This window comes from Ambystoma mexicanum, chromosome 3q, assembly GCF_040938575.1.
Source record: "Ambystoma mexicanum isolate Mex_15411 chromosome 3q, UKY_AmexF1_1, whole genome shotgun sequence".
Classification (NCBI taxonomy): domain Eukaryota; kingdom Metazoa; phylum Chordata; class Amphibia; order Caudata; family Ambystomatidae; genus Ambystoma; species Ambystoma mexicanum.
In genome coordinates, this window is record NC_090926.1 from 335,525,524 (window position 1) to 335,551,285 (window position 25,762).

Below are 25,762 nucleotides of genomic sequence, written 5' to 3' on the forward strand. Positions count from 1 at the left end.
GCCTAGATATAGCCAGCATCTGCGACCTTAATGTACTCTTCACTTGCCTGAAAACCAATTTCATTGTGTGATTTCATTATTATCTGCTTCTTTGTCATTGTGGTTGTGTTGGGAACCTTGAGCCATAGAACAATACATGATGCTGTGTTGTGTGATCCCTTTCAATCATGGGAAGGGGTTTTATTGATGCATTTCCCTGAGCCTGAACCTGCCACTGTTGTTTATTAATGATCCAAAAGGGACACATCAATTAAAATCGTATGTGATAGTCAAATGGGCCCTACATCGGGCATGCCTGGTGGCTTTCAGCAAATGATGCAGCTTGTAAACACTAGGGAGAAAAGGTTGCCTGGATTGTTTGTTTATTTATTTATTATGCTCGCCAGACCCGAAGGTATCAGGGCGCAGGACGGCAAACTGCTGTTACCAGGGGCATGAAGTGTTGCCTGCTGCTTTCTCTGCTATTTAATCAAACCTGACACTGTATATGCTGATCTTTACAGCTGACGGAAAGCATATGAAAGCCTGATCGAGGGTTGTACAGCCTTGGAACCCACACATGTAATCATTAAGCCTTGCAGTCCCTGCAGCCAGTCACTACTCAGTATATTAGGGGCACGCCCACTTTGCAGGACCAAAGGAACCGCTACGAGGGACAGGGCCACCAGCAATGGGAAAGCAGAGCACCACACGCAGAAAGGCCACCAAGCTCATCACTGTAGGGCTGTCCAGCTTCTGAGGATGCAGTCAATTACCTTCAAAATGTCCATTATACAAGGGCGAGAGAAGAGAGCCCCAATAAGTTTGGCACTAGTTAAATTGTAGTATAAATAAGGCAAGTATCACAATATAATGGTCCAGCTGCATTCCCAGGCTATACATATATTGATAGCGCTATCACCAATTAGTACATGGAGTGTGCTGGAATGAATAGGCTTTATGACCATGAGTGGAGTAACACAGCTGGAAGAGGGCAGGTAGAGAGAACATTTTCCAGGCCTGACCTCCATAATGCTAGGACAATTAGGCCTGGAACATCTGTAAACTCTTCCCATGTTTCTATTATTAATGTAGGAAAAGGTTTAGAAGGGACAATATGAATGGGCGTGTAGTGCCCCAGTTAGATATTTGGGTACGGAATCAGAGAACCTAAGGAAATATCCGTAAAGGTCTAATGACTGAAGAGTTTGATGATTGGACCCTGAGAGATCCACCAGAAGGTTGGCGGGATTCCGGGGCCATCTTGAGAAGGTATTCTCTTTGATCCAATCTCAAGAGCTATGAAATGGGGCATACAGTGCTGACTGACTAGAGGTCCTGCAGCTCATTACTCTTGACAATTCCATATGGCACCCTAGGTTTTAACGAAGAGAAGTCAGGGTTAAGGAGAGGTGTGTAAATAGTATGTGAGTGACACATCTGGAAACAAGGATGGTTGACAGAGCAATGCGTATTACTTATTACTGCAGGTCTGCACAGTCTATGCACTCAGAAAATGTGAAAAATAGCTTGGTTCTGAGAGACCTGTGGTCAACCAGTCCTCGGGGAGGAATTGGAGTATCCTCGATCCAGCCATGCACAGTTATCCCTATTGCCGCCTCCGGCCACGTACATACTCATTTCACAGCCTGACCTGAAGTACAGAGGAACCACTGTGAAGCTAGATTCAGCCAACACTAACTACAAACTGCAATGAGGGTAAGGCGCCATATTCCATGGGCTCCGAGCACTCTTGAGAAGGACAAACTTACAGTGAAAACAATTGGCCATAAGCTGTTCCCCTCTCCGATCGACCGGAAAGAGCGATGCCTCTTATTGAAGACTTTGTGCAATATTCATGGTGTTGGGAAGATTTTGGGTGGCCATTGCATTGAGATTGGTGGGCAATGCTATTCCTGTTGCACTGGCCATGTCTCCATAAATGACAGCGGGGGATACTTTGAAAGTGGGAAGCTTTAGTGATGCAACCGTTTAGGAGGTATAGGGAGTTAACAGAATATTGCAGTATATTTGCTGTTTACATAGTTTAGACGAGTCCAGGGACATGGTGATAAATGACCTAAAGGGCCTATATTTTCAGAATGTCTATGACTTATATGCTATTGACTCTTATCACCTATGTAATATTGGTAAATTGCATGCCTTTTAATATCAAATGTGAACCAAGACCAATAATGTGCATGTGTTTGTGATGACCAATAAGACAAAGAAGCTAGAATAACAAAGGAATGCCAATAATGTCAAAGGGACCTTTTTTGCATAAAGAACCGCGGGTCCTTCTAACAGAGATATGCAATGTGACTCACCCCAGTGCAGTCTGGGAATGGCCTGCCACTTACAGTGAATAGTGCCTGGATCATCCAGGACCACAGTGAAGCAGATCCACTGAGGCCAAAATGCGACTACTCAAGAAAATAAAACGGACCAATCCGTGACATGGGGCCTGTCCCAGAGATCCTGAGGTGGGATTGGCTCATCAACACCCAGCCTCACCTGGCGGGAAGTGGAAACCCCCAAGGGACGGAGGTCCTACCCAGAGATGAGGCGGTCCAATCAATCTTAAAGTTCATCTGTCGGGAATTCGAAACCCCAATCTCAGAATCAAAAGGTGTACCCCACAGATGAAACCGGCCAATCAGCATTGATGTCCAGCTGCCATTGAAGAATAAGCCCCATATCAGATGCAAGGCCCAGCCCAGAGAGGAGAAGCACCAGCCCGTGCTGGGGTTCACCTGCCCGCAAGGGGACGCCTGAATCTCGGCTATAGGCCCCAAAAAGAATTAAATGAGAAAATAAGCAGTCAGGAAAGAAAGGCACACAGTAAATAGAGATATAGAAATACACAGGGTCCAATCAAGAACAGGAGAGGCAGTATAGACATGGGGAAAAGTCCTTCGAAAATATCAGGAGCAGAGAGAGAACATGCAGACAAAGCAGCATATGCAGCATCTTTACTTTAAGGCACAGTTGGCTTTGGAGAATATTCCGGAGCCCAAACGTCACCCCTGACCTTAAAGAACTTGTCGATCTTGCCGAGGTTGATGCGCTTTTTGGCGTCCAGCTTGTAGATATTACTGATGTTCCCGTCCATGAGATAGAGACCGAAGCCCATCACCTGTGGAGAGAGTAAGTTACACATCACACAGTGTGCAATCAACCTCACCGCGGGCCGATCTAGACCCACTTCATGGAGACCTACATTCACCCCCAATGGGCATCATGACTCCGAGTCAACTTGCTCATGCTTCATGCTTAGCTTGAACTCAAGATTTATTTTAAATGGCCTCACCTCGCATGGGTTCAGAATCACATCAAATGCACTCATATAGTTCACATCATATGAGTGCAACCTCGCGTTGAACGAGTTTACACTCACTGTGCACACCACTGCGCTAAAATCTCAGCACATTCCCATCTCGGAAATTAATCAAAATTGAACCTTTTTTCACACTTCGGCATTGTAGTGATTATTTTATTTTTTCTGGGACTTTCATTTTGAATTTTTTGGTGTTTTGCAACACACTGCATGCATTAAAGGATGCTTTGGTGCAGAAAAAAGGGGGTCGGTAAAGGGAAGAGGGAAGGAAAGAAATGTGACAAAGGAAATAACATGAAGGACTTTGTTAAAGGCATTGATTAGGTGATACATTCCCAAGGTCCTAGAAAAGACAATCTGAAAGTCAATGAGCAGAGACACGGGTTGTCTGGTAGAGATGATGAAACAAGGTCGTGACATGGTAGAAATCCAAGATGGGAGCCTTGCTGGATAAGGAAATTGCACCAAAGTCAATATGTACAAACGCCTGGCCTCAGTGGGATTACTTCCTGCAGTGTAGTCATTCTGAACTTTTGCGGTTTGACAATTTTGTTCACGGGGTGCAAATCTAGGACATGACGCATGGTGAGATCCTTTTTGGGTACAAGGAAGTACACTGAATAGATACCCTCCTTTACCTGATGAATAGGGACGACTTCTATGGCGCCCTTTTCTTGAAGGATCTGCACCTCTTCCAGCAGGAGATGCAGGATCTGCAGGTGTGCTGGTGATAGTCGTCTGCTCTTTGGAGGATGGTATCGAGGTGGCCGGTGGAACTCGATGCAATAACCGTGCGTGACGGTCTTGAGCAACCACTGGTCTGAAGTGATCCCCTCCCATGCGTGAAGGAATGATGACAGCCGTCTCCCAATCGGGGAGGCATGGCAGGGGACCCGGGCTGGCGAGTCACTTTGGTGCGGAGGTCAGGGAGCCTCTTTGGGTGGAGTTTCTGCCCCTATCCTTGCCCCTGCCGTTTCCTCTTTGTTGATAATGGTGCCAGTTGAACCCTGTCCGGAGGAGAATGTGTTACCCCTGAGCTGTATTGTCCATGTGGAGATCTGGAGGAGGACTGCCCCTGAAAGGAACGGCGAGAGTTAGACCCTCCCCGCTGTTGAAATGGTTTGGCTGTTATTTGATTGAGGGATTTCAAGGTCTCATGTTCCTTCTTAGCTGTTTCTAAGGCATCGTCCAAAGCCTTACCAAACAAGTAAGAGACCTCTACTGGCTTGTTTATCAATGAGGCCTGGGTCTGCGGCTTAAACCCTGAATTTTTAAGGGAGGCGTGCCTCTTAAGAAGAGTACCCTGTGCAAGGGTTCGTCCCGCTGATTCTACAGCATCTAACGTGTTCTTAAGGATGTTGTGGGTCACTTGCTTCCCTTCAAGAAAGATCGCCAGCAGACGTGATTGCACTGGTTCAGGGACATCTTGGAGGCCTTCTTGAAGCAGGTTCCACTGCACATCACTATAACTTGCAAGAAGAGTAGTGTTGTTTGCTATGCTTGTCGAATACGTTGCTGACGTGGTGATGCGCTTGCCAAGGGCATAGAGCTTCTTGCAGTCCTTGTCAGGGAGGGGCTGACTGCAGTAGATAGTGGCACCCCAGCCCTTTTCCTGGTGGTGGTAACAACCAGCGAGTCTGGCGTGGCATGCCCCTGAATGTACATCGGGTCAGATGGAGAGTGGTGAAACAGTTTATAAACCCAAGGGTTGACAGCTCTTGTGAGTGAGGGGAGAGTAAGGAGGGTGCAAGGTGCTTCTTGATGGAATTAAGCAAGTTAATAGTTTGGCTTGTTGGAGGTTCTTCCTTTAGAATATCCTCTACAAAATCAGATTCCTGAACAGCTTCCTGAGTGGCGATCTGGAAGTGGTCTGCTGCCCTTTTTTTACAATGGCATTGAAAGCCATTTGGTGGACTATAGGTCGACCGCTGCCTCTGTTGGGCAAATGATGCCTCGGTCATGAGTCGGGGTGGGTGAGAGCCAAGGTACTTCACCTACTGGCTGTTCCTGTTCCCAATCTGGGCAATGGTCAGTTTCATCCTGACCAAAAGGATTGTCCTCATGACCATCTGGATCTCCATATGTCTCCTCTGGGTGTGACACTCAACTACTTCTTCAGGGTGAGTTTGAGTTGGAGTCATTTCACCATGACAACCCTTTAACGGCCTGTCTCTGGGAAAAGCGCTCCCAGCAGGTGCCGATCATATGCTCCTGCGCCCTCCCGACATGAATGTAGGCCAGGGGCCTGGACAGCACATCTTTGCGCTACAGTTCAGCACCCCCCTGACCTGAGCACTTCTGAAAATAAAGCAAATGAAATGTGCACATTCTCTGCTCTCCTTTTATTTGCACTACTATTTGAGACTCTGGCTCACCATGTTCACCTTCTGATTCTTCTGGTCGGGGTTGCCAGCACCTCCATGTGGCACATCGAGGTGCTGATGCTTGTCTCTTTTGGAGGGTGGAATGAATGTGCTCGATCTGCAAACTTTGACAAAATGGCCAATTCTACCGCACACTGGTGCCTTTCGCCCCATGTGTTGGGCACCGGTCTGGGTTGGATAGCAGATCTCTGCAGTAGTTACACATCCAGACGGTCGATGGGATATAGGGTGGTTCTCTCTGCTTTTGGGTGGAGATCTGGCTACGTTCCACTAATCTTCGACGGCCTTGTTTCGCTATAGCCTGTGCTTCTTGGACGCTTCAATTAGAATGCTGCCTCAATTGTCCCGGCCCTCACTTCTGTGCAATTGTGTGAGTGGTCTAGCTCAGGAATATGCTGCAGAGTGAAGCCTGGCTCCTAAAATATCTGCCGGAGAAGCTTATTGGAGTGGCAGCCTTGAATTAGTGGGAACCTCACCCCATCGGTCTCATCTAAGCGGATGCATGGTGATGGTAGGTGGCGAAGTCTTGCATGAAATGTGCCGATGAGCAGAAGTGCTGTCTGCCCGAATCAGTGTCGGCTTGAGGGCTGAAACAATCTGCCCGAGTTCTCTTGGCCTCACCATAGGAAGCGACAGCAGTATTTAGCATTTTAAATGTCTTGTGGATGCCTGGCCCAGCACAGAAGAGCAGGGCGGATTTTCCCTTTGCGTCTGCTTCAGAGTCTTGGGCGGAGTCAAAATATAACTCGAATCTTTCAACCCATCAAGTCCATGTGGGCCCTAGAGCGGATGGCACCCCTTGAGTGTCAGATTCCTGGATGGGATGGCCGCTGTGGCGTGCTTGTTCTGGGTGCGGGGCATTGGTGGGGCTTTCAGTGGGGCCTCACCTTCCTCTGAATTGCCCATCCTGCCTTTGTGACAAGTTGTTAAGCTCTACCTTGGTGTTGGGGGCTGGTGGCAGGGCCTAAGTGCCCCCTCAGACTGCTGGACACTTTCCCAGGAGGTATAACTATATACTGAGCAACCCCCCAAGCCCCCCAGAACGCAGGAACATCAGAGGGGAAGCCAGATCACTGCCACATGCACACTAGAGGCTCAGCCGCTAATAATACCCCAGGCTATAACTAATTACCCAATGGAGCTCTCTGGACGGCGATGAGGCCCTGTTCCTTTTATTGACGTCGGGATGCTTTCCCACTTCATGAAGTGTTATCATGGGTGTGTGCGGGTCTGCTCGCGGCTCGTGCTGTCAATGCACAACTGTGGGGTGCAGGGCAGCAGAACGTTGAGCTGTCACACTTGGCACGCACTCAACTCTTCCTGCATTGCATTTAAATTTCAGGAAAGGCGGGTAAGTTGTCATTTGATGCTGCCCAAGCAGACAAGACATCCTTTCTGTAGCGGCATGTGATTTTAACAAAAAAACTGCTTATACCTGTTCTGCTAAGAATGCCACGACCGTAAATGTTCGTGACACCGAACCCAGAGATCAATATCATACACAGTGAAGCCTGATTTTCACCAATCATATAGAGGGGGATGGAAGCTTTTCAGTGCCACAGAAAAATAAGGTGGAGCACAACACATGAGTTGGAGTGCGTATGTTTAGATGTACCATAGAGAGGGGAAAGCCTTATAGTGCAACCTTTGACCCAGGTGATGTCATGGGAAGTGACATAATGGGGTGAAATCACAGGAAGTGACATCACTGACCCGTGTCTGCGAGCAACACACTGGCTATGTCTTTTTTTAACGCGTCTGCTTTCCAGCAAAACTAAAATGTTGTGATGAAAAGTTTTAAAAGAATCATAAACAGTATCATTGCTCTGGGCAACCTTCAATACGATAAACATGTTAGCCCACATGCACGGCTACAGAAGGCAGACGAGCCATCGCAAACCACTCTTGGTCCTCTGCTACCAATGTAGGGAATAGCCATTTATACTGCACTAATGGAGCAATCCAGTCAAAACGTCTGGGGAATGTCCCTTCTGCAGAGAAACACAAGCAACCCCAGACATGTTTGGAGCATGATGGACCTAATCAGTGAGGTGTAGCTTGATAGCCAATGAATAGCAAGCTAGGGAGTCCACGTGTGTGCACCTAGGGAGACATGATATGATAGTTTATTTATAACGCACTTAATACCCAGAGGGTTCTAAGCGCGGACCCAGACTTCCAACCCGTGGTGCTCCTTGTTGTCTTGCGTCCAAGGCAAGCATGTTGCCTCTGAGCTATCCTCCAAACTAAAACCTGAAAGTGGTGGACGGAAGGCGTTGTATCCATTATAAAGCCTGCCATTGATCTGGGGAGCCTTTCACAGAATGCAGTCAGCCTTGATCTTGCCACCGAAGCATAGTGCCTTCTTTGGCCCTCCCCGTGACATTACAAGAAGCGACATCAAATGAAGTGGATATATAACATGAAGAAAATGTCCAGGAATTCAAACAAATAAAAATCAAAGTTGCTCATATTTATATGGGCGCTGTAATGCTAGGCCCAGGTGAAGGCTTTGTCCCTCCTGCTGATTGCATCTGCCTGCTAGTAACTCATTATGAGCTCCTGCGGCCTCTTAGCCAGGCTACCTTCCCTGCTAATCCAGAAGCTGTAACCTGATGATCTGTCCTGATCTCAGCTCCATCTCTCTTCTAGTCTGCTCTCCTTCTTTACTGGAATACAGTCGATTGCTACTTTAAGGGTGCAGAAAAACGAGGCTGACACACAGGTGGCATGCTGGTTGGTATTCTGAGGGGTTTCCCAGTCTCAACCAAAACAAAACATTCCATCAGGATGCCAGTCCAAAGCAAATAGTCCACCACCCTGTGTCAAAACCTATTCATGTCCCTTACAATCTAAACTAAACTAAGAAAAGTGGTGACCAATGTTCATCTCCAGATGATGAAAACTCAAAGTTCTTCACAAAAGGGTTCAATCAAAGGTTTGCTCAGGTTGTTTCTCCTCAAAGGCAAATATAACAGAAAGTGTCTTGTATTCACAAATATTATGGGGATAACTCCCTATCCCTAACCCTCTTTAGGTTATTCAATGGGTTTCACATTGTCAAGGGGAATGACAAGCTTCCCCTAACTTTTATTAGTTTGACAAGGAACTTCAAATTGCCACGGGGATGTCTCCCTTCCCTTGGCCTTTCTTAGGCCCATTTAGGTAGCCTGCAGAACCAGGTGCTATGACACCCTTCCACAGGCCTTTCTCAGGCTTCAAAGTGCAGTTTGCACTGCCAGGGGGAATGACTCCCTTACCCTGGCCTTTCTTAGGCTTTTCAATGTAATTCGCAGCACCAGGGAGGGATGCCTCCCTTCACTTGGACTTTCTCAGGCTTCACAATGCAGTTCGCAATGCCGGCGGGGGGCAGGGGGAAATGACTTCCTTCCCCTGACCTCTCTCAGGATCCACAATGTAGTCCACAACGCCAGGGGGAATGTCTCCCTTCCCCTGGACTTTCTTTAGGCTTTGCAATGCAGTTCTCAATGCCACAGGGAATTACTTCCTTCTCCTGGCCTTTCTTAGGGTTTTGGGTCATAGACCCAGGTTCTCCTGCTAACTCGTTTGGGTAGAACGGGTTCACTAACCTGCCTGCTATTGCCACGAGTATGAAGCACCAAGAAGGCGCTCCTCTAACTTTTGTTGCAGGTCCCAGAACTGGCGGCCTTTATTATACAGCTTTCTGAGTTTATCCGGTTCACTATTCTGCCAGGTAACGACTTGTATGGTAGGGCTGCATGCCGTTTTCAGAGAATGTCTCACATCCCCCTGTAAGACCTTGACAGCCCCAGTACCTTCTCAGCATCCTCTGGTGCATCTCTGCCAGTCTCAGGGTCCTTGGCGGTCTTCAACGACTTCCCCATTGCCTCCCCCTGTTCGTATATCGTGCCTCTGCAGTCTTCTTTGCAGTGCGCCTGGCATGGCCTTCTCGCGTTGCGTGGTTTGCCGGCACCTCTTACTGGTCTCTGTCTTCTCTTCCTCAGTGTTTGCTTCTCCACGGAAAACCAGACACATACACCTGAACCTCCGGGTTCGTGTCCCAAGCAGTGGCTTTTCTCCAAGGAGGTTCTGCTTCAGCTGCTAGTCCTTCTTCTCTCGTTATACTCAGCCTACTGCTTTATCTAGTATGCTGAGTGTGACTTGGTGGATGATTCTCTAGGGCTCCATGTCTCTCCCTCATCACATTATTTTTAGTTAAGACTTTCGGTACGTCATCCCAGATCTTCCTTCTCTCAGTAACAATACATGGCAGAGGGTAACACAGATGGAGAGTGTGAAGGAAAAGGAGAGGTGTGAGTATGTTGTGGGTACCGCGCTCTCTCGTGATGTCCTCCTGCTATCTCAAAGGGGGAATCCCTCCCCATGAGATCCATCCGCTGAGTATCAGGTAGCGGCCTCACCTCTCTGGCCTCTTGGGAAGGGTCTCCCACTCGGGGAGAAGGGACGACATCATACGATTCGTCACACTACCCTACATGATCAAATAAAGTGTGTACCTCTCCAGATGCTTCATCTCCAAGCATCTAGCCTTATACTCCTTGTAGTACCTCTATGCAACACTGTCACATCCATTAGTGAATATGCAGAAATGCTAGAAATGTGCTGGCCAGGTAAAAACTCACTGGTGACGAGCTCAGATACAAGCATTTTGGGTGCAGATCCCTGCAGTATCAAGGTTTCTCACTTATGGGCAGGTTTCCATCGCATATCTCCTACGCCAGACCAGCTAAGGTTCAGAACAGTCCATGTTCTTCTTGCCCTACATTAGTCAAAGATGATGTGTGGACACCACAGTTATTCTTTGTTTATTATTATTTATTTATTGCAATATGGCTTAAGATAAACCTTTCGCAAATACAACTTCAAACAAATAACAGTCAAACCTCAATACATCTTTTATTTTTTTATTTTTTATTATTTGGTTTATTTGCAGCGCAACTTTTCAAATATTTATACATATATAAACAGTAATTAATCATATATACATACATCCAATAGCGTAACATAACACAAAAGTATAAAACCATACTAATAAATCACACTAGGGTTCAGGATACATTCATCAATTTCATTACCCCAGCTGAAGGAATATTCATCGGTACATAATTACAAAATAATACCGCTACCTCACACACACATCCATTCCCACTCTATGTTAAGAACAAAATGTAGCGACGTACTTAAATACAACCACAGGTCATACATAACCCATGACTTAATCTGAATTACAGATACATGAATATACCACCGGAAATGATATCAATCTTTGTTCCCAATGCCTTTATGAGTTTCTTCGACTCGAGGTAGTACCATTTTTAAGAATTGAACTATCACTATCTGTACCCTCTTCCTTGTATTCGAAAACAACATTTGCCATATTTTATCATTTGCTACCTCAGTGTGGATTGCAAACACATTATCAAAGCACCTTGCCCGAACCTTCTTTAGAGCACAACATTCCACCAACAAATGTTGTAGGGTTTCCCTTTTTTCCGCTGATAAACAGTACCTACAATAATTTCGATCCATTGGAATCAGTTTCCGCCTACACAGGACGTCGCGGGTATCCCATAGATTAAATCTAAACCTTAAGTAGTCAGCCCGAACCTTCGGTGAAGGACATTTCACTAAATACAGCGCCATCATTCCATGACGTTTTATTCCAAATGTCCAGATATTAAAATCTTTATATTGAGTACACTTAGCTAAATTCCTAGCCCAGTCTGATTGAAAGAGTTTCTCTTTCGCACGGTCAGGGTTCGAAATCAACAGATCAAGGGACACATCAACCTCAGCCAAGTAATCTAGCAAATAGTTCAGCCATGTCTTAGGGAAGACATTTCTAGATTTTAGCAGATTATAACCAATTACTTCTAGAATAGTTCCGCCTTTTACTCCCAGCAGGCATTTGTGTAGAAAAGCGCATTGTCTCCACAAAGCCTGAGCGTGAAGGGATAGCAACCCAAATTCATGGCGTATTAGAGCGATTGGGACTGCATTGGGTAGGACTAAAATCTGCTTCCAGTACCTTGCTTCCAACACCTCCCAGTAATGGCATTTATCGGGCAGCCTACCCTCCACACCATATAGCATAATTGGCAACGCCTTCATTTTATAGAAGGACACCACGTGCATCAGGGAGAATTTCCCAAATTTATTAATTAGAATTCTAGACTGTGAAATGAAGTGCTGCAATTTGTTCCCGGCAGATGCCACCTTGGCAGAATTGATTTGTCTATTGGTAATGTCAATCCACAAATATTTGTATTTGGACACCCTTAATAATTTGTATCATATCTTAATAATAGATCATTAACAGTCCCTTTGAAATAATTTAAGAGCAATGTTTAAAAATTGTAAAACAGCAATATACATAGTGCGATTTGTTCGAACTTAACATATTAAACCAAAGTTGATCAGTAAGAAATATTGTTCCATAATTTACACATCTCAAAATTATTTGATGTCTCAATTAAATTAAATATAAGGATTCCATTATCAAATGTTCCAAAGTCTCCACATTTCCCTTGCAAAATCTATATAACCTTCCCAATCTAGGCACCCCCGCTCTAGCGCCGACAACTTCATTAGTTCAAAAAAAGTTCAATTGAAACCATAAAGAATGCATTCTAAACACACAAGACTGGTGTTTGATTAAATACCTGGGTAAAATGTTAAAAGATCTAATATAGTGAATACCTTGTTTGTATACTTAATAACCACATATCTTCTTGTGGTTCTCAGTTCAATCCATTTCAAACAACTATTGTTTAGCCTCAACAGGGCAGCACGTTAGTTCATCAACATTAATTTAATTTTTCGCTAACAGAGTCTTACACTCGTCTTCCCGCTTCATTAACGCTTTACAAGAATTGAACCCTAATTGGGTTCGGATTATGCAAAAAAGGGAGTTATTAGGCGGAGACAAAGTTTTGGCATAAAGCTTTAATTCTTGCCAAATAACTCACAGCATTATTGAGACCACGGCTATTCATCTTCCTGTGGTGATTTCTGATAGGTCTATCCTTTTGTTCACGACACTGAATTCTCCCTGTCATCCTACAGGGGGCACAATTGCACTTGAGAGTCCGAGAGCTAACCCTTTCCTGTGTATTGCTTTAGAATGGGTCAAATACATATTCTGGAGCTGTGCTTGTGCTTGGCATGTGCAGCACACAAGTGCGCTAGTGGTGGGAGCTGCGTACGGGTGTTAGCATCGGGTAGCGTAGGCCAAGGGTGCTTCACAGGAGCGCAGGGCACAACAATTCTGCATGGACAAGTGAAAAAAAGTGGCTGTTGTCACTGACACTTTCCACCTTAATCCAAACGAGATTGAGGTATTACTGTGTGCCTTCAAGAACCTACAAACCTGCGTATTCATATTTGTATTGGAATAAAATCCCGAAAGTATGCCTGTTTGCCCCATGAAATTATGCTCCGAGTTTTAGCTTATTCACATTTTGTGCACTCTGTAATTGTGATTTTCAAAACTATGTTTATGTATCTAAATGGTGAGCAGGTTGATTTGCAAACCTTTTATGTAGCTCCAAACACACACCCTCTTGCCGCCTTTTCACTGATAATTGGATGTCTGCTAATTGGTAGGCTAGACAGTTGGTAGCATAATCATTTCAATGGCTGTGGGAGCTTATTTCAATTTCGGCTGCACACCTGTGTCTTTGGGACAGAGGTTGAAAAAGGAAACCCCAGTGAGTCCCTCTGCCATGCATCCTACACTCAGGAAACCAGGGAGATAAGCCCCTTTCTATTGCCCCTCTCGGCAAAGTCAAGTGGATGCGTCTCCTCCACCCTCTCCAGCTCCAGTTCCTATGCCACTGGTCCAGTGATAATGTTTGAAGTGCTTAGCAATCTGTGCATAGGTGGTGAAATATCCTGGTGTAATTTGCAGACTTTCAAATGTTTTACTTTCCTGTTCTAAAATTATTCTTCTGACGGTGCAACATGTTATTTGCCCTCCAGTGTGGGGTGCTCAGACCGGATGCACTTGTATAGTTAGGTTATTTACAAGCATGCATCTAACAATATAATAAAAGGCCAGATGTATGTTTGTCCCTGTATATTTGTCTGATGCAGTAGCTTTGCCTATTGTTACCGCTAGAGGGAGCTGTTGCTTTAGGATATATAGTGGTCCTACTGTGTTAATGTAAACCTGCACTTTGGCCCGTGTACATGCAGAGGCGTAGCCAGGATTACATGAAAAGTGGGACCAGAAGCTAATGTAGTTGGGCCCACCGCAGTGACATTGAGATCTGTAAATGCCTGCACAGTGCTGTTGAGTGGGGATTTACACATTTTGGGTGAGCCTTGCCAACTCAGGCCCTACCCTGTCTAAGCCTCTGTGTACACAGGCTTTTACACTAGTCAAGATATAAAACATGATGGCAATTCATCATCATCGTTAAAAACACACATGTACAACAATGTATGAGCTAACATGATAAATTATATGGAGGCCCTGCTACTTAGGGTTGAATAAAATTACAGCCGGCAAGGAAGAATAGACAAAATTAATCTAAAATTCTGGATCCCCTACCAATTTCGCTTTTTTTAAGTGAAATCACCTTTAGGTACCTTTTTGATTTTGACAAATAAATATTTCACTAAATTAGGAGTTTTCAGAAAACCTTATTTGTGTGAAATATATGCGCGGCTGAAACAAATAGTGGTTAATACAATATTTTGCATGCTCAAAACAGCTGAAAATGCCCAATTTGTTGAACAGGAGGAATTGCCAAATCAGCCGATTTGGCCCTAAACTCTCCAGGGGTGGCTTGTCCATACCGGGCAAATGGGCATCGACCGCAACCATGCTGGGCGGGGAACTGCAGCCCTCAATGCATACAAGGCACTCCCATACTTCACTGCACATTTAGGCATCCAGTGGCGGTGTTGAGGAAGTGCTCCGGCTTCCCTGCACATCCAAATAGCAAAATGGAAGCTCTCTCTGCTTCCTGTTTCCTGTTTGTGCTGCACGGTAGCTGGAGTGCCACTGTAGCAGGGGTCATCGGGACCAGGCTACAGGTAAGGATAGAATGTTTTATTTTGTGTATGTATGTATTCTTGTATGTCTGTATGAATGCGTGTATCTGATTGCTTGTATCTGTAAGTGGGTGCAAGTGAATGAGAGAGGGCCTGTTGTATATGTGCACGAGTGGATGCGAGGAATGAGTGGATGTATAAATGAGTGTGTGAAGGAGAGAAATGAAAGAATGAATTCATGTTTCTGAATGGGAGCTTGTGTGCCAGGAGCGCTCCTGCCACTGATTGTGCATGGGTGACAAGGAATGCAGAAGGGCTATCAGCAAGGACATGGCATGTTTATTTTCTTACTGTGGCAGGGCATGATTTCATTGGCATCAAGAGCAAAGCAAACATGATGAGTGTTATTACATGGCAAGACTGGATTATTTTGGTGGGTTAATCTGGATCTATTTTCTTACTGTGACAGGGCATGATTTCATGGGCATCAAGAGCAAAGCAAACATGATAAGTGTTATGACATGGCAAGACTGGACTATTTTGGTGGGTTAATCTGGATCTATTTTCTTACTGTGGCAGGGCATGATTTCATGGGCATCAAGAGCAAAGCAAACATGATGTGTTATTACGCTGCAATAAAAGCCTTAGTATTATTACGTGGTTAGACAGGCCTACTTTGGTGCAACTGTTCTGATTAGTTGGCATTGCATTTTTACTGGCATCAAAGGGAGTTTTCTTATGTGGCTAGACTGACCCATATTGGTGCAGTCAGTCGTGACTTTTTTTATTTTTATTGTGGCACAGATATTTTCTGGCAAAGCCAGCAGGAGTATGTTCTTACATGGCATACTGTACATAATGGCAGAGCCAACAAGGACATGTTTTCTTATAGTATCGTTACTGGTATTATGCACAAAGCAAAAACAAATATGTTCTGTCATAGGAATACTGGTAGATGTTGGTGCAGCCAGCATGAAAATGTTTTTTTATAGTAGCAAATATTGTGGGAAAAGGCATCATGAAAATGCATCAGAAAATGCTCCTGTGCATTGTTGGTGACTTGGATCTATTGCATTTTTTACCCTACACAACCAATTGCAACTGTATGGCTTTTTAGCCACATTTTCAAAAATGTGCACTGCAAGATGCAGTTTTGCATTATTTTAGGCATGGGTTCCTTTAGTTGGTTCAGGTTTTTTCGCTACGATGGGTCGCTCCAATTCAAAAGTTCACAAGCCATCACTGAAATTCACTGTTTCTTCTGCCATTTCCCTCACACCTAGCTACAGCTCCAACCTCTATGGAATGAATCTTGTTGGACGTTCTCTTTCCCTATTTAGGCACAGCAAACCGCGCTAAAACGTGTTCAGATCCTTTACAAAGTTGCAACGCTGACTTCACATCTCGCAATCCAAACAATTTCAATGCAGGGACAAGTCACTTTGCCTGGTCGGTTGCTTTTAATGGCAGGAGAAATAGGAAGTCTTAGAACAGAATTTTCCTGCAAGGTTATCAACCGATCATAGAACAATGCTGCCATCTGTAGGGATGAGGGAAACTTACACTTCTTGGCCACGCAATTTCCCTGCTGAAACTCATGGACACTGCCAGAGTGCGATCGAAGGGAAATGCACCAAAATGTCGAATTCAGTACGGCGACTTTGGCGCATTTCCTTTTACCGACTCTTATTATTGCGCCCGAGCGAAGGTTGCAGTGGTGTCCCCCTCTCCTTGGACGCAGTAACGAGAGTCCGGGGTTTGGGGTGGTGTCCCCCGTTTACCAATCTGGTAAGCGGGGGACAAGAAAGATTTTTTAAAAAGCACCCTGCGGCACTGCTTGTGGTGGGAGGGCAGGATTTTTATTTGTCCGACAGGTATTGTTGAAAGAGACTCGTGTTTTGTCGAACTGGAGGGTGTGGGGGATGTCATCCCTCTGCCTGGATTGAGTTCCAAATGGGGTTGGCATAAGAGGGGAAGGCGTGTTTGCGAGTCTCTATGTGCGGCCACCCCTTAATACCATCAGTTTGTATTCATTCATACATCTACTCACAATGCTGCAAGACACCCACCCCAGGACTTCCCCCTATGCAAATTTACTGCTGTCTGGACTTTTTTGTCAAAACTCTTTACTGCAATGCAATAAATACAAATAGAATATGGGGGAGTTGGCAGGCAGAGAGTGTCGAGAAAGGGTGAAGAAAAGACAAACAAGGGTACAACAGCACAGGTCGGTGGGGGTGGCGGGAAGAGAGGAGGAGTAACAGGTCTGGAAGTGGGCAATGCTGCATTTTTGGATAATATGACATTTAGGGGCCTACCCGACTGGTAAATGTACAAGGCAATAGCAGTGAGGTAATGTTAGTCGCGTGTCAGGCATACCCGACTAAGCCTTTCATGCTTCCAAGCATGATGACGAGAACCACAGGATCGGCTAATATTGATTAGGGGGTATGGCCCCATGCTGGTCACGTCGGAAGGCCATTGGGGCTGTGACAGAGTTTTCGCATGCCATGTCTGTGTGTCGTTTAACCTTCTATCACAATGACACGAGTAACGCTAAGGTGAATAATATTAAATGGGGCAATATCATTACAGAGGGGTAGGACTGAAAGACCAGCAGTGCAAGAGCAGTCAGCCGTGTGGCATGTCTGCTTGAGTCAGTCCTTTAGTCTTTGAATCCTTTCATTAACTGCGCGTCCATGAGGAATGAGTTCTAGTGCAGGTTTCTATACTTAACAACAATGTAGGTACGCCTCTGTGTCTCAGTCATGTGTGGCAAAATATGAGCGCACAGAAAATAAACACCTGCAGGTATTGAGCCCTATAACAATACCTGTAAATGTACTTTTTACATATAGATCAACGTCCCCACTGCTGGTCTGTCCTTGTATCAGTGGCAGCTCATTATTATTTTTTTTGGATTGTTTAATTGGAGGGTCATAAATGATTCTAACAAATATAGGGGAGCAAATGAGCTCAGTGAAAGAGCCCCAACCAAGGGTGGGTCAGTAAAAACATTTTTAAATGAATAGGTAAAGATTGTGCCTTTTTCAGCACACTTCCCTTGAAAAAATGGGTAAAAAGCAAGTTTGCAATCGCATTTGTAGGGTGATACATGAGAAAATCCAATAGGTGCAAGTGACCAAAAGTTCACAGCAGCATTTTCCATGGCCCTCATTACGACCCTGGCGTTAAGGGATTACCAGTACTGGTAAGGGTACCGGTACCGGTAATCCCTTAACACCTGATTACGAGGTCCCTTTGCGGGTCCCGACCTTAACGGCTGGTCTGTACCAGCCGTTAAGGTAAGGACCTGCAAAGGGACCTTGAAGGTGATTACGGTACCGCAATTTGCGGTACCATAATTACCGCCTTCCCCATTCCCATTGAGCCCTATGGGGCAAAAATGGGAATGGGGAAGGGTCAATGGTAAATGGGGAATTACCGCCCCGCCAACCTTGGAATGGGGCAGTAATTCCCCATGTCACCATGGCAGATCCGGTAAATTACCGGCGTTAACCAAGGCGCTAATAGCGCCATTGGTTAATGTCAGGGTCGTAATGAGGGCCATGGTCATGATGTCTTTACTCACTAAATATGCCGGTATGTTACATTTGTGCTGGCCGTGCTCACACAGGTTCTTGCAGGTTTTACAGATGGCTAAAGACTCAGAGCTTGTTCAAGGGTTTTTATTTGATTTGTCAAGGTTCTAGTTCTATCCCTCTCTCTCGTCTAGAAAGCACAAATCCTCAATAGTGCAGGTGTCCCTACTCCCCAAGTTAGTATATACCATAGCACAGGTTTCACCTTAAAGTGTAAGTTCGGACTTAGGGCATTGGATTGTGCCTTTCAAACACTCAGCACGATTCGGTCTCTTTCCTATAATGACCACGTACTCCTCTCTCTCCCTTAATTCCTGAGATTCTCCCTTACTACTCTTCTCCCCTTAACTCCACCCCTAGTTTCTTATTCTACTTCCTATGTCTTCTTCTCTCCCTCCAATCTCTTTCATTCCTTTTAAGTCTCTCCTCCACCCTTTGATGTTACTACTCTCTCTCCATGACAGTTCTACTCCCTTCTCTACACTACTCCTACCTCCTCCACACTACTCCCTCCTTCACACTGCTCCCTCCTCCAAACGACTCCCTCCTCCACACTACTACTAAAATGCCATTCACAATCTTAAAAACCCTCCTTTCACTCACACACACACTTCAAATCCACTCCCTGCACTCTCTCTCTTAAGCACACGTGCCACTTTTCCATGCACCCCCACAATGCAGTACCACTTGCACTCACTAGCCAATGCCTGAACTGCTCCAACAATCACCCTGCACTCCTCTCCAGCATCCTTACTTCGACTGCTCTCTTGGTCTGCCATTCCTCACCTGACCTTACCCAAACAACCCACAACTTCCTTTTTCCTGGGAGTCTCCATTCTGGCAGCAGCGGCGCCTGTGTATGAGATTATGTGTGCAGCTTGGCTGATTTTCTCATGGGGTATGACTGCGTTCTAAAGACTGTTGAGGTGTTCATGGAGTAGTGTAGGTATGTGTGCAGCTAAGCCGAATTGATCGGGGGGTATAGCTGCGTTCTATTGTTTGTTGGTGTAAAGGAGAGAATGAGCATATTGGTATGAGTGAGTGTCTGCTTAATGGTTAGAGACCCCTATTCCTGGTCACTTTCCGGAGCCCACTGATCTAACTGTGTCTGTCCTGGTGATTCGGGGTAATGGATCTCCGAGAGAAATTCCATGACTAGTGCCGAGTATTTTATGATTACCGGGTTAGAGGATCCTTGTTTGTGAAGCTCGATTGTAAGTGCCGGATGGCCCATTTTCCGGTTCCCTGGTCATTGTTTACAGCGGGTGGATGGGTATTGCTGACAAGATTATGGTTTGAGTTGTAGAATTATATTGCATCAACGTTGATCCTTCCGAGAGCAGGCGTGCTAGAGAGCTCACTAGTTGGAGGATGTAGTGTATATTCTCAGGAGATAAGAGCAAGTCCAACCAAGCATAGAATGGACGGAACGGATGAAGTGTGTGGAGCGGATGGAATGGATGAAGTATGTGGAGCACAAAGAACGGATGAAGAGTGTGGAGCGAATGGAACGGGTCAAGTATGTATATAAATGCCATTCTGTTCTGTCTGTTGGAGAAAAAAGCAAAAAGCAAAAACAAAGAGGTGATGGCTGGCTGAAACGTTTAGAATTAATCTTAACCTCTGTCATTAGTCTGGGCAACCCTCCAGACCATCGTCTGGTGTGGGAGGCCTGCCAGGGAGGAATACAGAGCCAGTCCTACCCCAGAATGGGACGGTGGTAGTTTGGAGGGACCCAATTCCTGTCCCATCCCCATGTTCCAGTGTGTTTACATGCAGTATCTATTTGCATCACTCCATGTCTAAAACTCCAATATTGCTTTTGAAAAACACTACAGACACAGGAGAATGGTACCTGCAAGTAGGAGAAATAGCGCCCCACTGAAAGTCGTTGTTACACCCTGCCAGAGAGGGAGAGACACCAGAGACTAATAGCCTTTGAGCACTGTCTCTTAGTCCTGTGCGAGTGGCAGGTCAACACCACCAGAGAAAAGGGAACTTCTGAGGAAGGAGAAGGAGCACCTATATGGCTGTCTTCAAAGCCACGCACCAAACGCCTGAAGGAGACAGATGGGGCCCACTAGACAACCAGGGACATAACAGAAAACCCCATCACATAAAAACTGAAATTACCTTAGTGGCGGCAAGGCCAGGCCTCCCCCTCCAACCTGGCTGGGACATTGCACAATATGAACCACCACCATCATTCTGTGATGGCCCAGAGCGTTGAAAAGGGGCAGGGCCTAAGGGACTACATAAAGATTTCCTTGTACCTTACAGCTCCCAGATGGGGAAGACAGAGCCACATTGTTCAGGGATAGGTGACCAATCAAGGTACAGGGAGGGCGTTAAAAGAGATCCCAGGAATAAACTCTCATTGAATGAGGGATGACACCCTAGGAGAGATGCAGTCATGACATCTTAAAGAAATGTACTGAAATGGGGAAGATCCAGGGAGTGCGGGGACTGCGGAAGAGCACCACGAGGAATCACAGTGAGCAGACTAGCCTATTCTATCTAGCCAAACCCAGCTATAGAATAAAAAGGAAAGTAGGACTTACAACGAGGACCAGTCCACCCAGGATGAACCGTGAGGAAAGGCACAGTGTCTGACGTACACGGGAGAAAGCGGGGATGCCCAAGATGAAGGTGAGTGTTCCAGAGATGCAGGAAGGGATGGCAGACTGGTGGACGTAGGTGACAGGCAGTCCCAAGGCTTTGGAAGTGCAATGTCTTCCTGAAGGACGTTTGGTGCTGCGGTGCCGTGCAGACCAAACAAAGCCTTCGCAAACACATTGAGTCCTGTGGCTGACGGAGGAAGCTGGGAGAAGGCAGACGCCCTTGCGAACCAAGAAAACAGGTACACAAAGGGGCTGAGAGACACTGTGAACCTGTGAAAGTGGTGGCAAGCAGAAAAGGGGGAGAAACATACCAAACATAGGGTCTGGGACCCTGACAAACACAGAAAGTTTTGGCAAGTAGAAAAGGGGAAGACATACTCTGAACCTATGGTCTGGAACTCAGACAAGCAGAGGAGGTGGTGGCAAGTAGTAGACGGGGAGAAATACTGCAAACCTAGGGTCCGGGATCCTGAGAGTATGAAGAGGTGGTGGCAAGTGGAGAAGGGGGGTAAATACCCTGAGCTGGTGGTCTGGAACCCTGAAAGTGATATTGAAGAACGTTTACATCTATGATCATATATGGTAGTGCTTGGCAAGAGAAAAAGCCAAGCCTCCCATGAAAGACAAGAGCCAAAGACACCCATAACAGAAATACACCAGTTGCTCATCTTCATAGTTACAGTACCTGGGAGGAAGGTGAACCAGGTTGGCTGTGCAATAGGAAGTACTTGGCAGGAAAGCACACCAAGTTACCTAGAAGGAGAACCGTTGAAACCAGGGGAGTCTGGGACTCACATCCATACTAAGGGCAGTTGTTGCAATAGGTAGTACTTCGCAGGAGAGTACACCAAGTCCACCTAGAAAGAGAATCGTTACAACTAAGCGAGTCTGGGACTGGCACCCACATAAAAAGGACAGTTGTTACTCCTCTTCATAGTCACAGTAACAGGGAGAAGAGTGAACCCGGCTGGCTGTGCAAAGGAAGAGAAACCTGCAGAAGGGAGACAGCCCCTCGGATTGTGAACATTGTGGCTCTTCAAGGAAGTGGAAAAGGAACCAAGGGAAAGAGGTCATTCCTGTGGGACTTGTAAACACTGTGAGAAGTCAAGAGAAAGGAGACATGAGAGAGGAGACATTCTCTTGACCGCTGTGGAACTTTGTTTTTGCACCATTTGGAACTTTATGTTTTGAACTTTGAAAAGAACTATGAAAGATCTGCTGAGAAGACAACCCCTTTGCACTATATATTTAGTTGTTAATGTTGAGGGCTACAGTTAGGGTTTTTGACACGACGGTGGACTTATCTTTATTTTGACATCCTGACGGACACATTTGAGATTTGTGTTGAGGCAGGGAAACTCCTCTTAGCATTAGTGTTAGTGGGGCCTTTCCCCCCAACCCTATTTTGCTTTAAATTGAAGTCTGTAGCCACAAAAATGCCACCTGTGTGCCGATCTCTCACTACTGCACCCTCACATTCCTACATATTCGCTCTCTCATTCACACACGCACCCATACCCCACTCATACATATTCACACGCATAAACATACACCATTCATAAACTCTCTCATTCACACCTGCACCCAGACAACATGCATTCTCATATTCACATGCATTCTCTTATTCACATGCACATGTACAGACAAAACCGTGTATGCTTGACTACACGTACATATATATACGTATATTCTTATCTGCAGATCCGGTCCAGACTCTGCCTGCCAGGATTGCCCTGCATCTTCAGCACAGTACGCTACAGGAACCAGGAAGTAAAAAGAGATTCCTCGTTCACAACGACATGAGCATTGGAGCCGGAGTGCCTCCTTCATGCCACCCCTCATGCCATGAATGTGCCAGGCGGTGCAAGAGTGCCCACAATGCACATTGAAGTCTGCAGTATCCCAGCCTTCATTCCCAATGGGCCATGCAAGCCTGGAGAAGAAAAATGCTAACTGCATTGTATGGTAAATTGGGCATGCATGCTGGTGTATTCTAAACTGTCAAATGGAATCCACGTTTCCTGTTGACAGTTAAAGCCAGACAAGGAACACTCCCTCAGCTGCAACCAGCAGGTAAGCGAGCACTCCATATTTTCACTCTACTGACTTGGCACATGCAAAATAAGTGGCTAGTTGACAGCCTGCCGCCCATTATGTACTAGCCGCCCCTGCCTTTTATGATTAATAAACAATCTCACTCTTTCCCTTCACGGCAATGTAAGGTTAAACATGTACCCCCTAATTTACTTGTAGCAAGGGTTTCAAACCTCAGCCTGCATAACATTTCTCATAATAAGTGGAAAGATGTCCAAAAATGTCTTCAAAAATTGCACGGCAAGTTAACAAAGCTGCTACCTTGACCGGTTCTAATTGTTTCTTTCAAGTTGGAATTATTTCTGTGATATATATATATTTATTTGAAAAAACAGCGTTTTAACAAATTGAACGTGATACCAGAAAACATGAAATAACCGGTGCCTCATTTAGTTGAGGGGGCAAGCTCTCTACATAATTGCTAAGTTCTTTGGATGTTGCATTTCACTCAACCTCTTGAGGCAAAAATATGATATTAGTGAAATGATGGAGTGATGCCACTGTCATACTGTGGACATGGATCAAAATGCTAGACAACTGCTCGGTTTGAATTGCACTGCCTTTTTTTTAATTCTTCAATCTCGCAGTTCAACCACGTATCTCTAACATAAACAAATAGATCAAACCTAAGCAAAAGTTCAACCTAGGCTTTCCCCCAATACTACCTCAGGCTGACGGCTGGCACTCCCCTGTCCTCTCCGTCTACCACAAAAAGGGCCAAAGAAAATCCTTCTCAGAGCAATTTCTAGGATTACCTTTCACGGTTCATTATAGTTCTCAATGGAAACCAATGTGCTGCCATAGTCTCTTCTCATCAGTTGTATCAGATCAAACAATGAAAGGGAAAGCTCTCCTTTTGAAAATCCCCTGAGATCTTGTCATCCTTCCCAGGTTTATCAGTTCAAAAGTCTTTAGGGTAATTCCCCGGCACACAAAGTCTCTCTCTTGCTGGTACAGACTGCTTTGTCCTTCCTTAAGTCTCTCACTGGAATTATCATGTGAACAGCTCTGGTCTTTCTTGTAATATCAGTAGATATCACTGTGTCTCTGCCACTACTTGCAACAACAGCTCTGGTTTTGGGGTGCGGGGTAGGGAGAGATAGCCCGGCCTTCCAGTCCTAGTTTCCACACAGGTGTTCTAGAGAGTCTTTCCACCTTCCCTTCCTGCGTTCATGATATATAGCCTCTCTCCTAACTATCGCCTGAGGCTCACCCTGCTTGATGCCATGCCGCATGCTCTTTCCTATTCCCTCCATGGGGTGGGCTCAACCCCTTCAGGTCAGTGCTCCATCCCTAAGCCCTGCCGTGGGGGGTGCATGCCCCTTTGTGCCTTCCCCTCTGACTATTTCTGGAGTCACCAGTTGAAGAAATGCCTTTCTGTTTTCCAGCTTCCTCCTTTTGATTCCCACCTACTTTCTCCTAATACCTGCTTCCTGCCACCGGATCTTCATCTCCTTTCTTCTCCTTGGGCTTTCATCCTGCCCCCTGAGGTCTTGAGCACCTAATGTTCAAGGCCATCCACCTCCTTGTACTTTTCTTCAAACACAAGATCTTCGCCTCCTTCATTCACCCTTGTCCCCCTCTCACCTGCAGCCCCCTCCACCCCCTCCTCTCTCTCTTCAGTCTCGTTCTCTCCTGAAATGCACACTTGTTCCAAACTCAACTCCTGCCTTACTCTAAACACCCAGACTTTGCTGTTCTCCTCGCAGGCTTATGTATGCTGTTATTCCCTCCTGGGTTAAGCTCTGCTCTAGACGGTAGTTTGACTTTGGTATCTGATTGGCACTTGTTTAATATAGTAATTGTTTCAGGTGTGCTAAAGTTGTTCCAGATTCTCAGGTGGAGCGCAGCTTCAAGAGCTGTGTCCACCATCTTAGATCTGGACAAGGCGTCCCTGTCATGCACATGCAAGTCCAGCTCTGAGAACGGAATTGTGCTCTGCCTTCGTTGCCCACAGTTGTTTCTGCGCAGATGTATGATAAAATCATATTATATATGAATAAATCATATTATGTGATCTGTGAATGCTTTTTTGTTAAAGGGCCAGTGACAGTCTATTGGTAAACCAGGGTGAGGGATGGTTGAGCCTTTTAGCATGAGTCTCTTTCTGTTAACGGCTTAGTAACAGTTGGCTGTTAAATGTGACAGTTCAGTGCCCGCTGTTGGGGCCCGTATCCCCCTGGTCCCTATATCCAGTAGGTGGGGAGGCAACCGGCCCCCAGCATCATGACACTGGAAGTCCCCAAAAGGAGAGCTAAAAGATATTTAAGTGTTCTTTTCTTTATATTTCTTAGTTTCCCACCTCTATAGTTTTCAAAGCATGTTCCTGTCTGGTATTATAAAAAAATATATATGAGTGTACGACTTTAAAAAAAAAACGTTGTCTGTGAGACTTTCAACACTGATAGCTAATGTATAACCCCTAAGCACACCTGCATATGGCATGTACCAAAGAGCAGGCATGCAAGTAAAAGAATGATGCCCTCATCCTTGACTATTTCTCTGGGCCTTTGAAAAAAAGTTGCTGCTGTGCGAAGGGAGAGGCCGAGTAAAGTGCTTGTCAGCCACGTGATCACAGTCCCAGACCAGAAAGGCTGATACGGAACAGGGTTCAGGTGCACTGGAAGTGATGACTCGGGGGACGCTTCCTGGACTGTGCGTGTTTGTTACCAGCAGTTGCCAAGTCATTGGCTTCGTGAACCCCTATAGTGTAAATGAAAAGATCCACACGTTTATTAAATG

At 45.6% G+C, this 25,762-nt stretch overlaps 1 protein-coding gene across 2 annotated transcripts in view; it reads right to left on the reverse strand.

Annotated features, from left to right (window-relative positions):
* Window positions 1-25,762, reverse strand: part of CYFIP2 (cytoplasmic FMR1 interacting protein 2) — a 279,833-nt gene that overhangs the window by 160,759 nt on the left and 93,312 nt on the right. For both annotated transcript variants that reach the window (XM_069653932.1, XM_069653931.1), the window contains exon 9: window positions 3,011-3,115. In XM_069653932.1, the coding sequence (XP_069510033.1) occupies window positions 3,011-3,115 (105 nt within the window). The remainder of the gene's footprint in view (window positions 1-3,010; window positions 3,116-25,762) is intronic.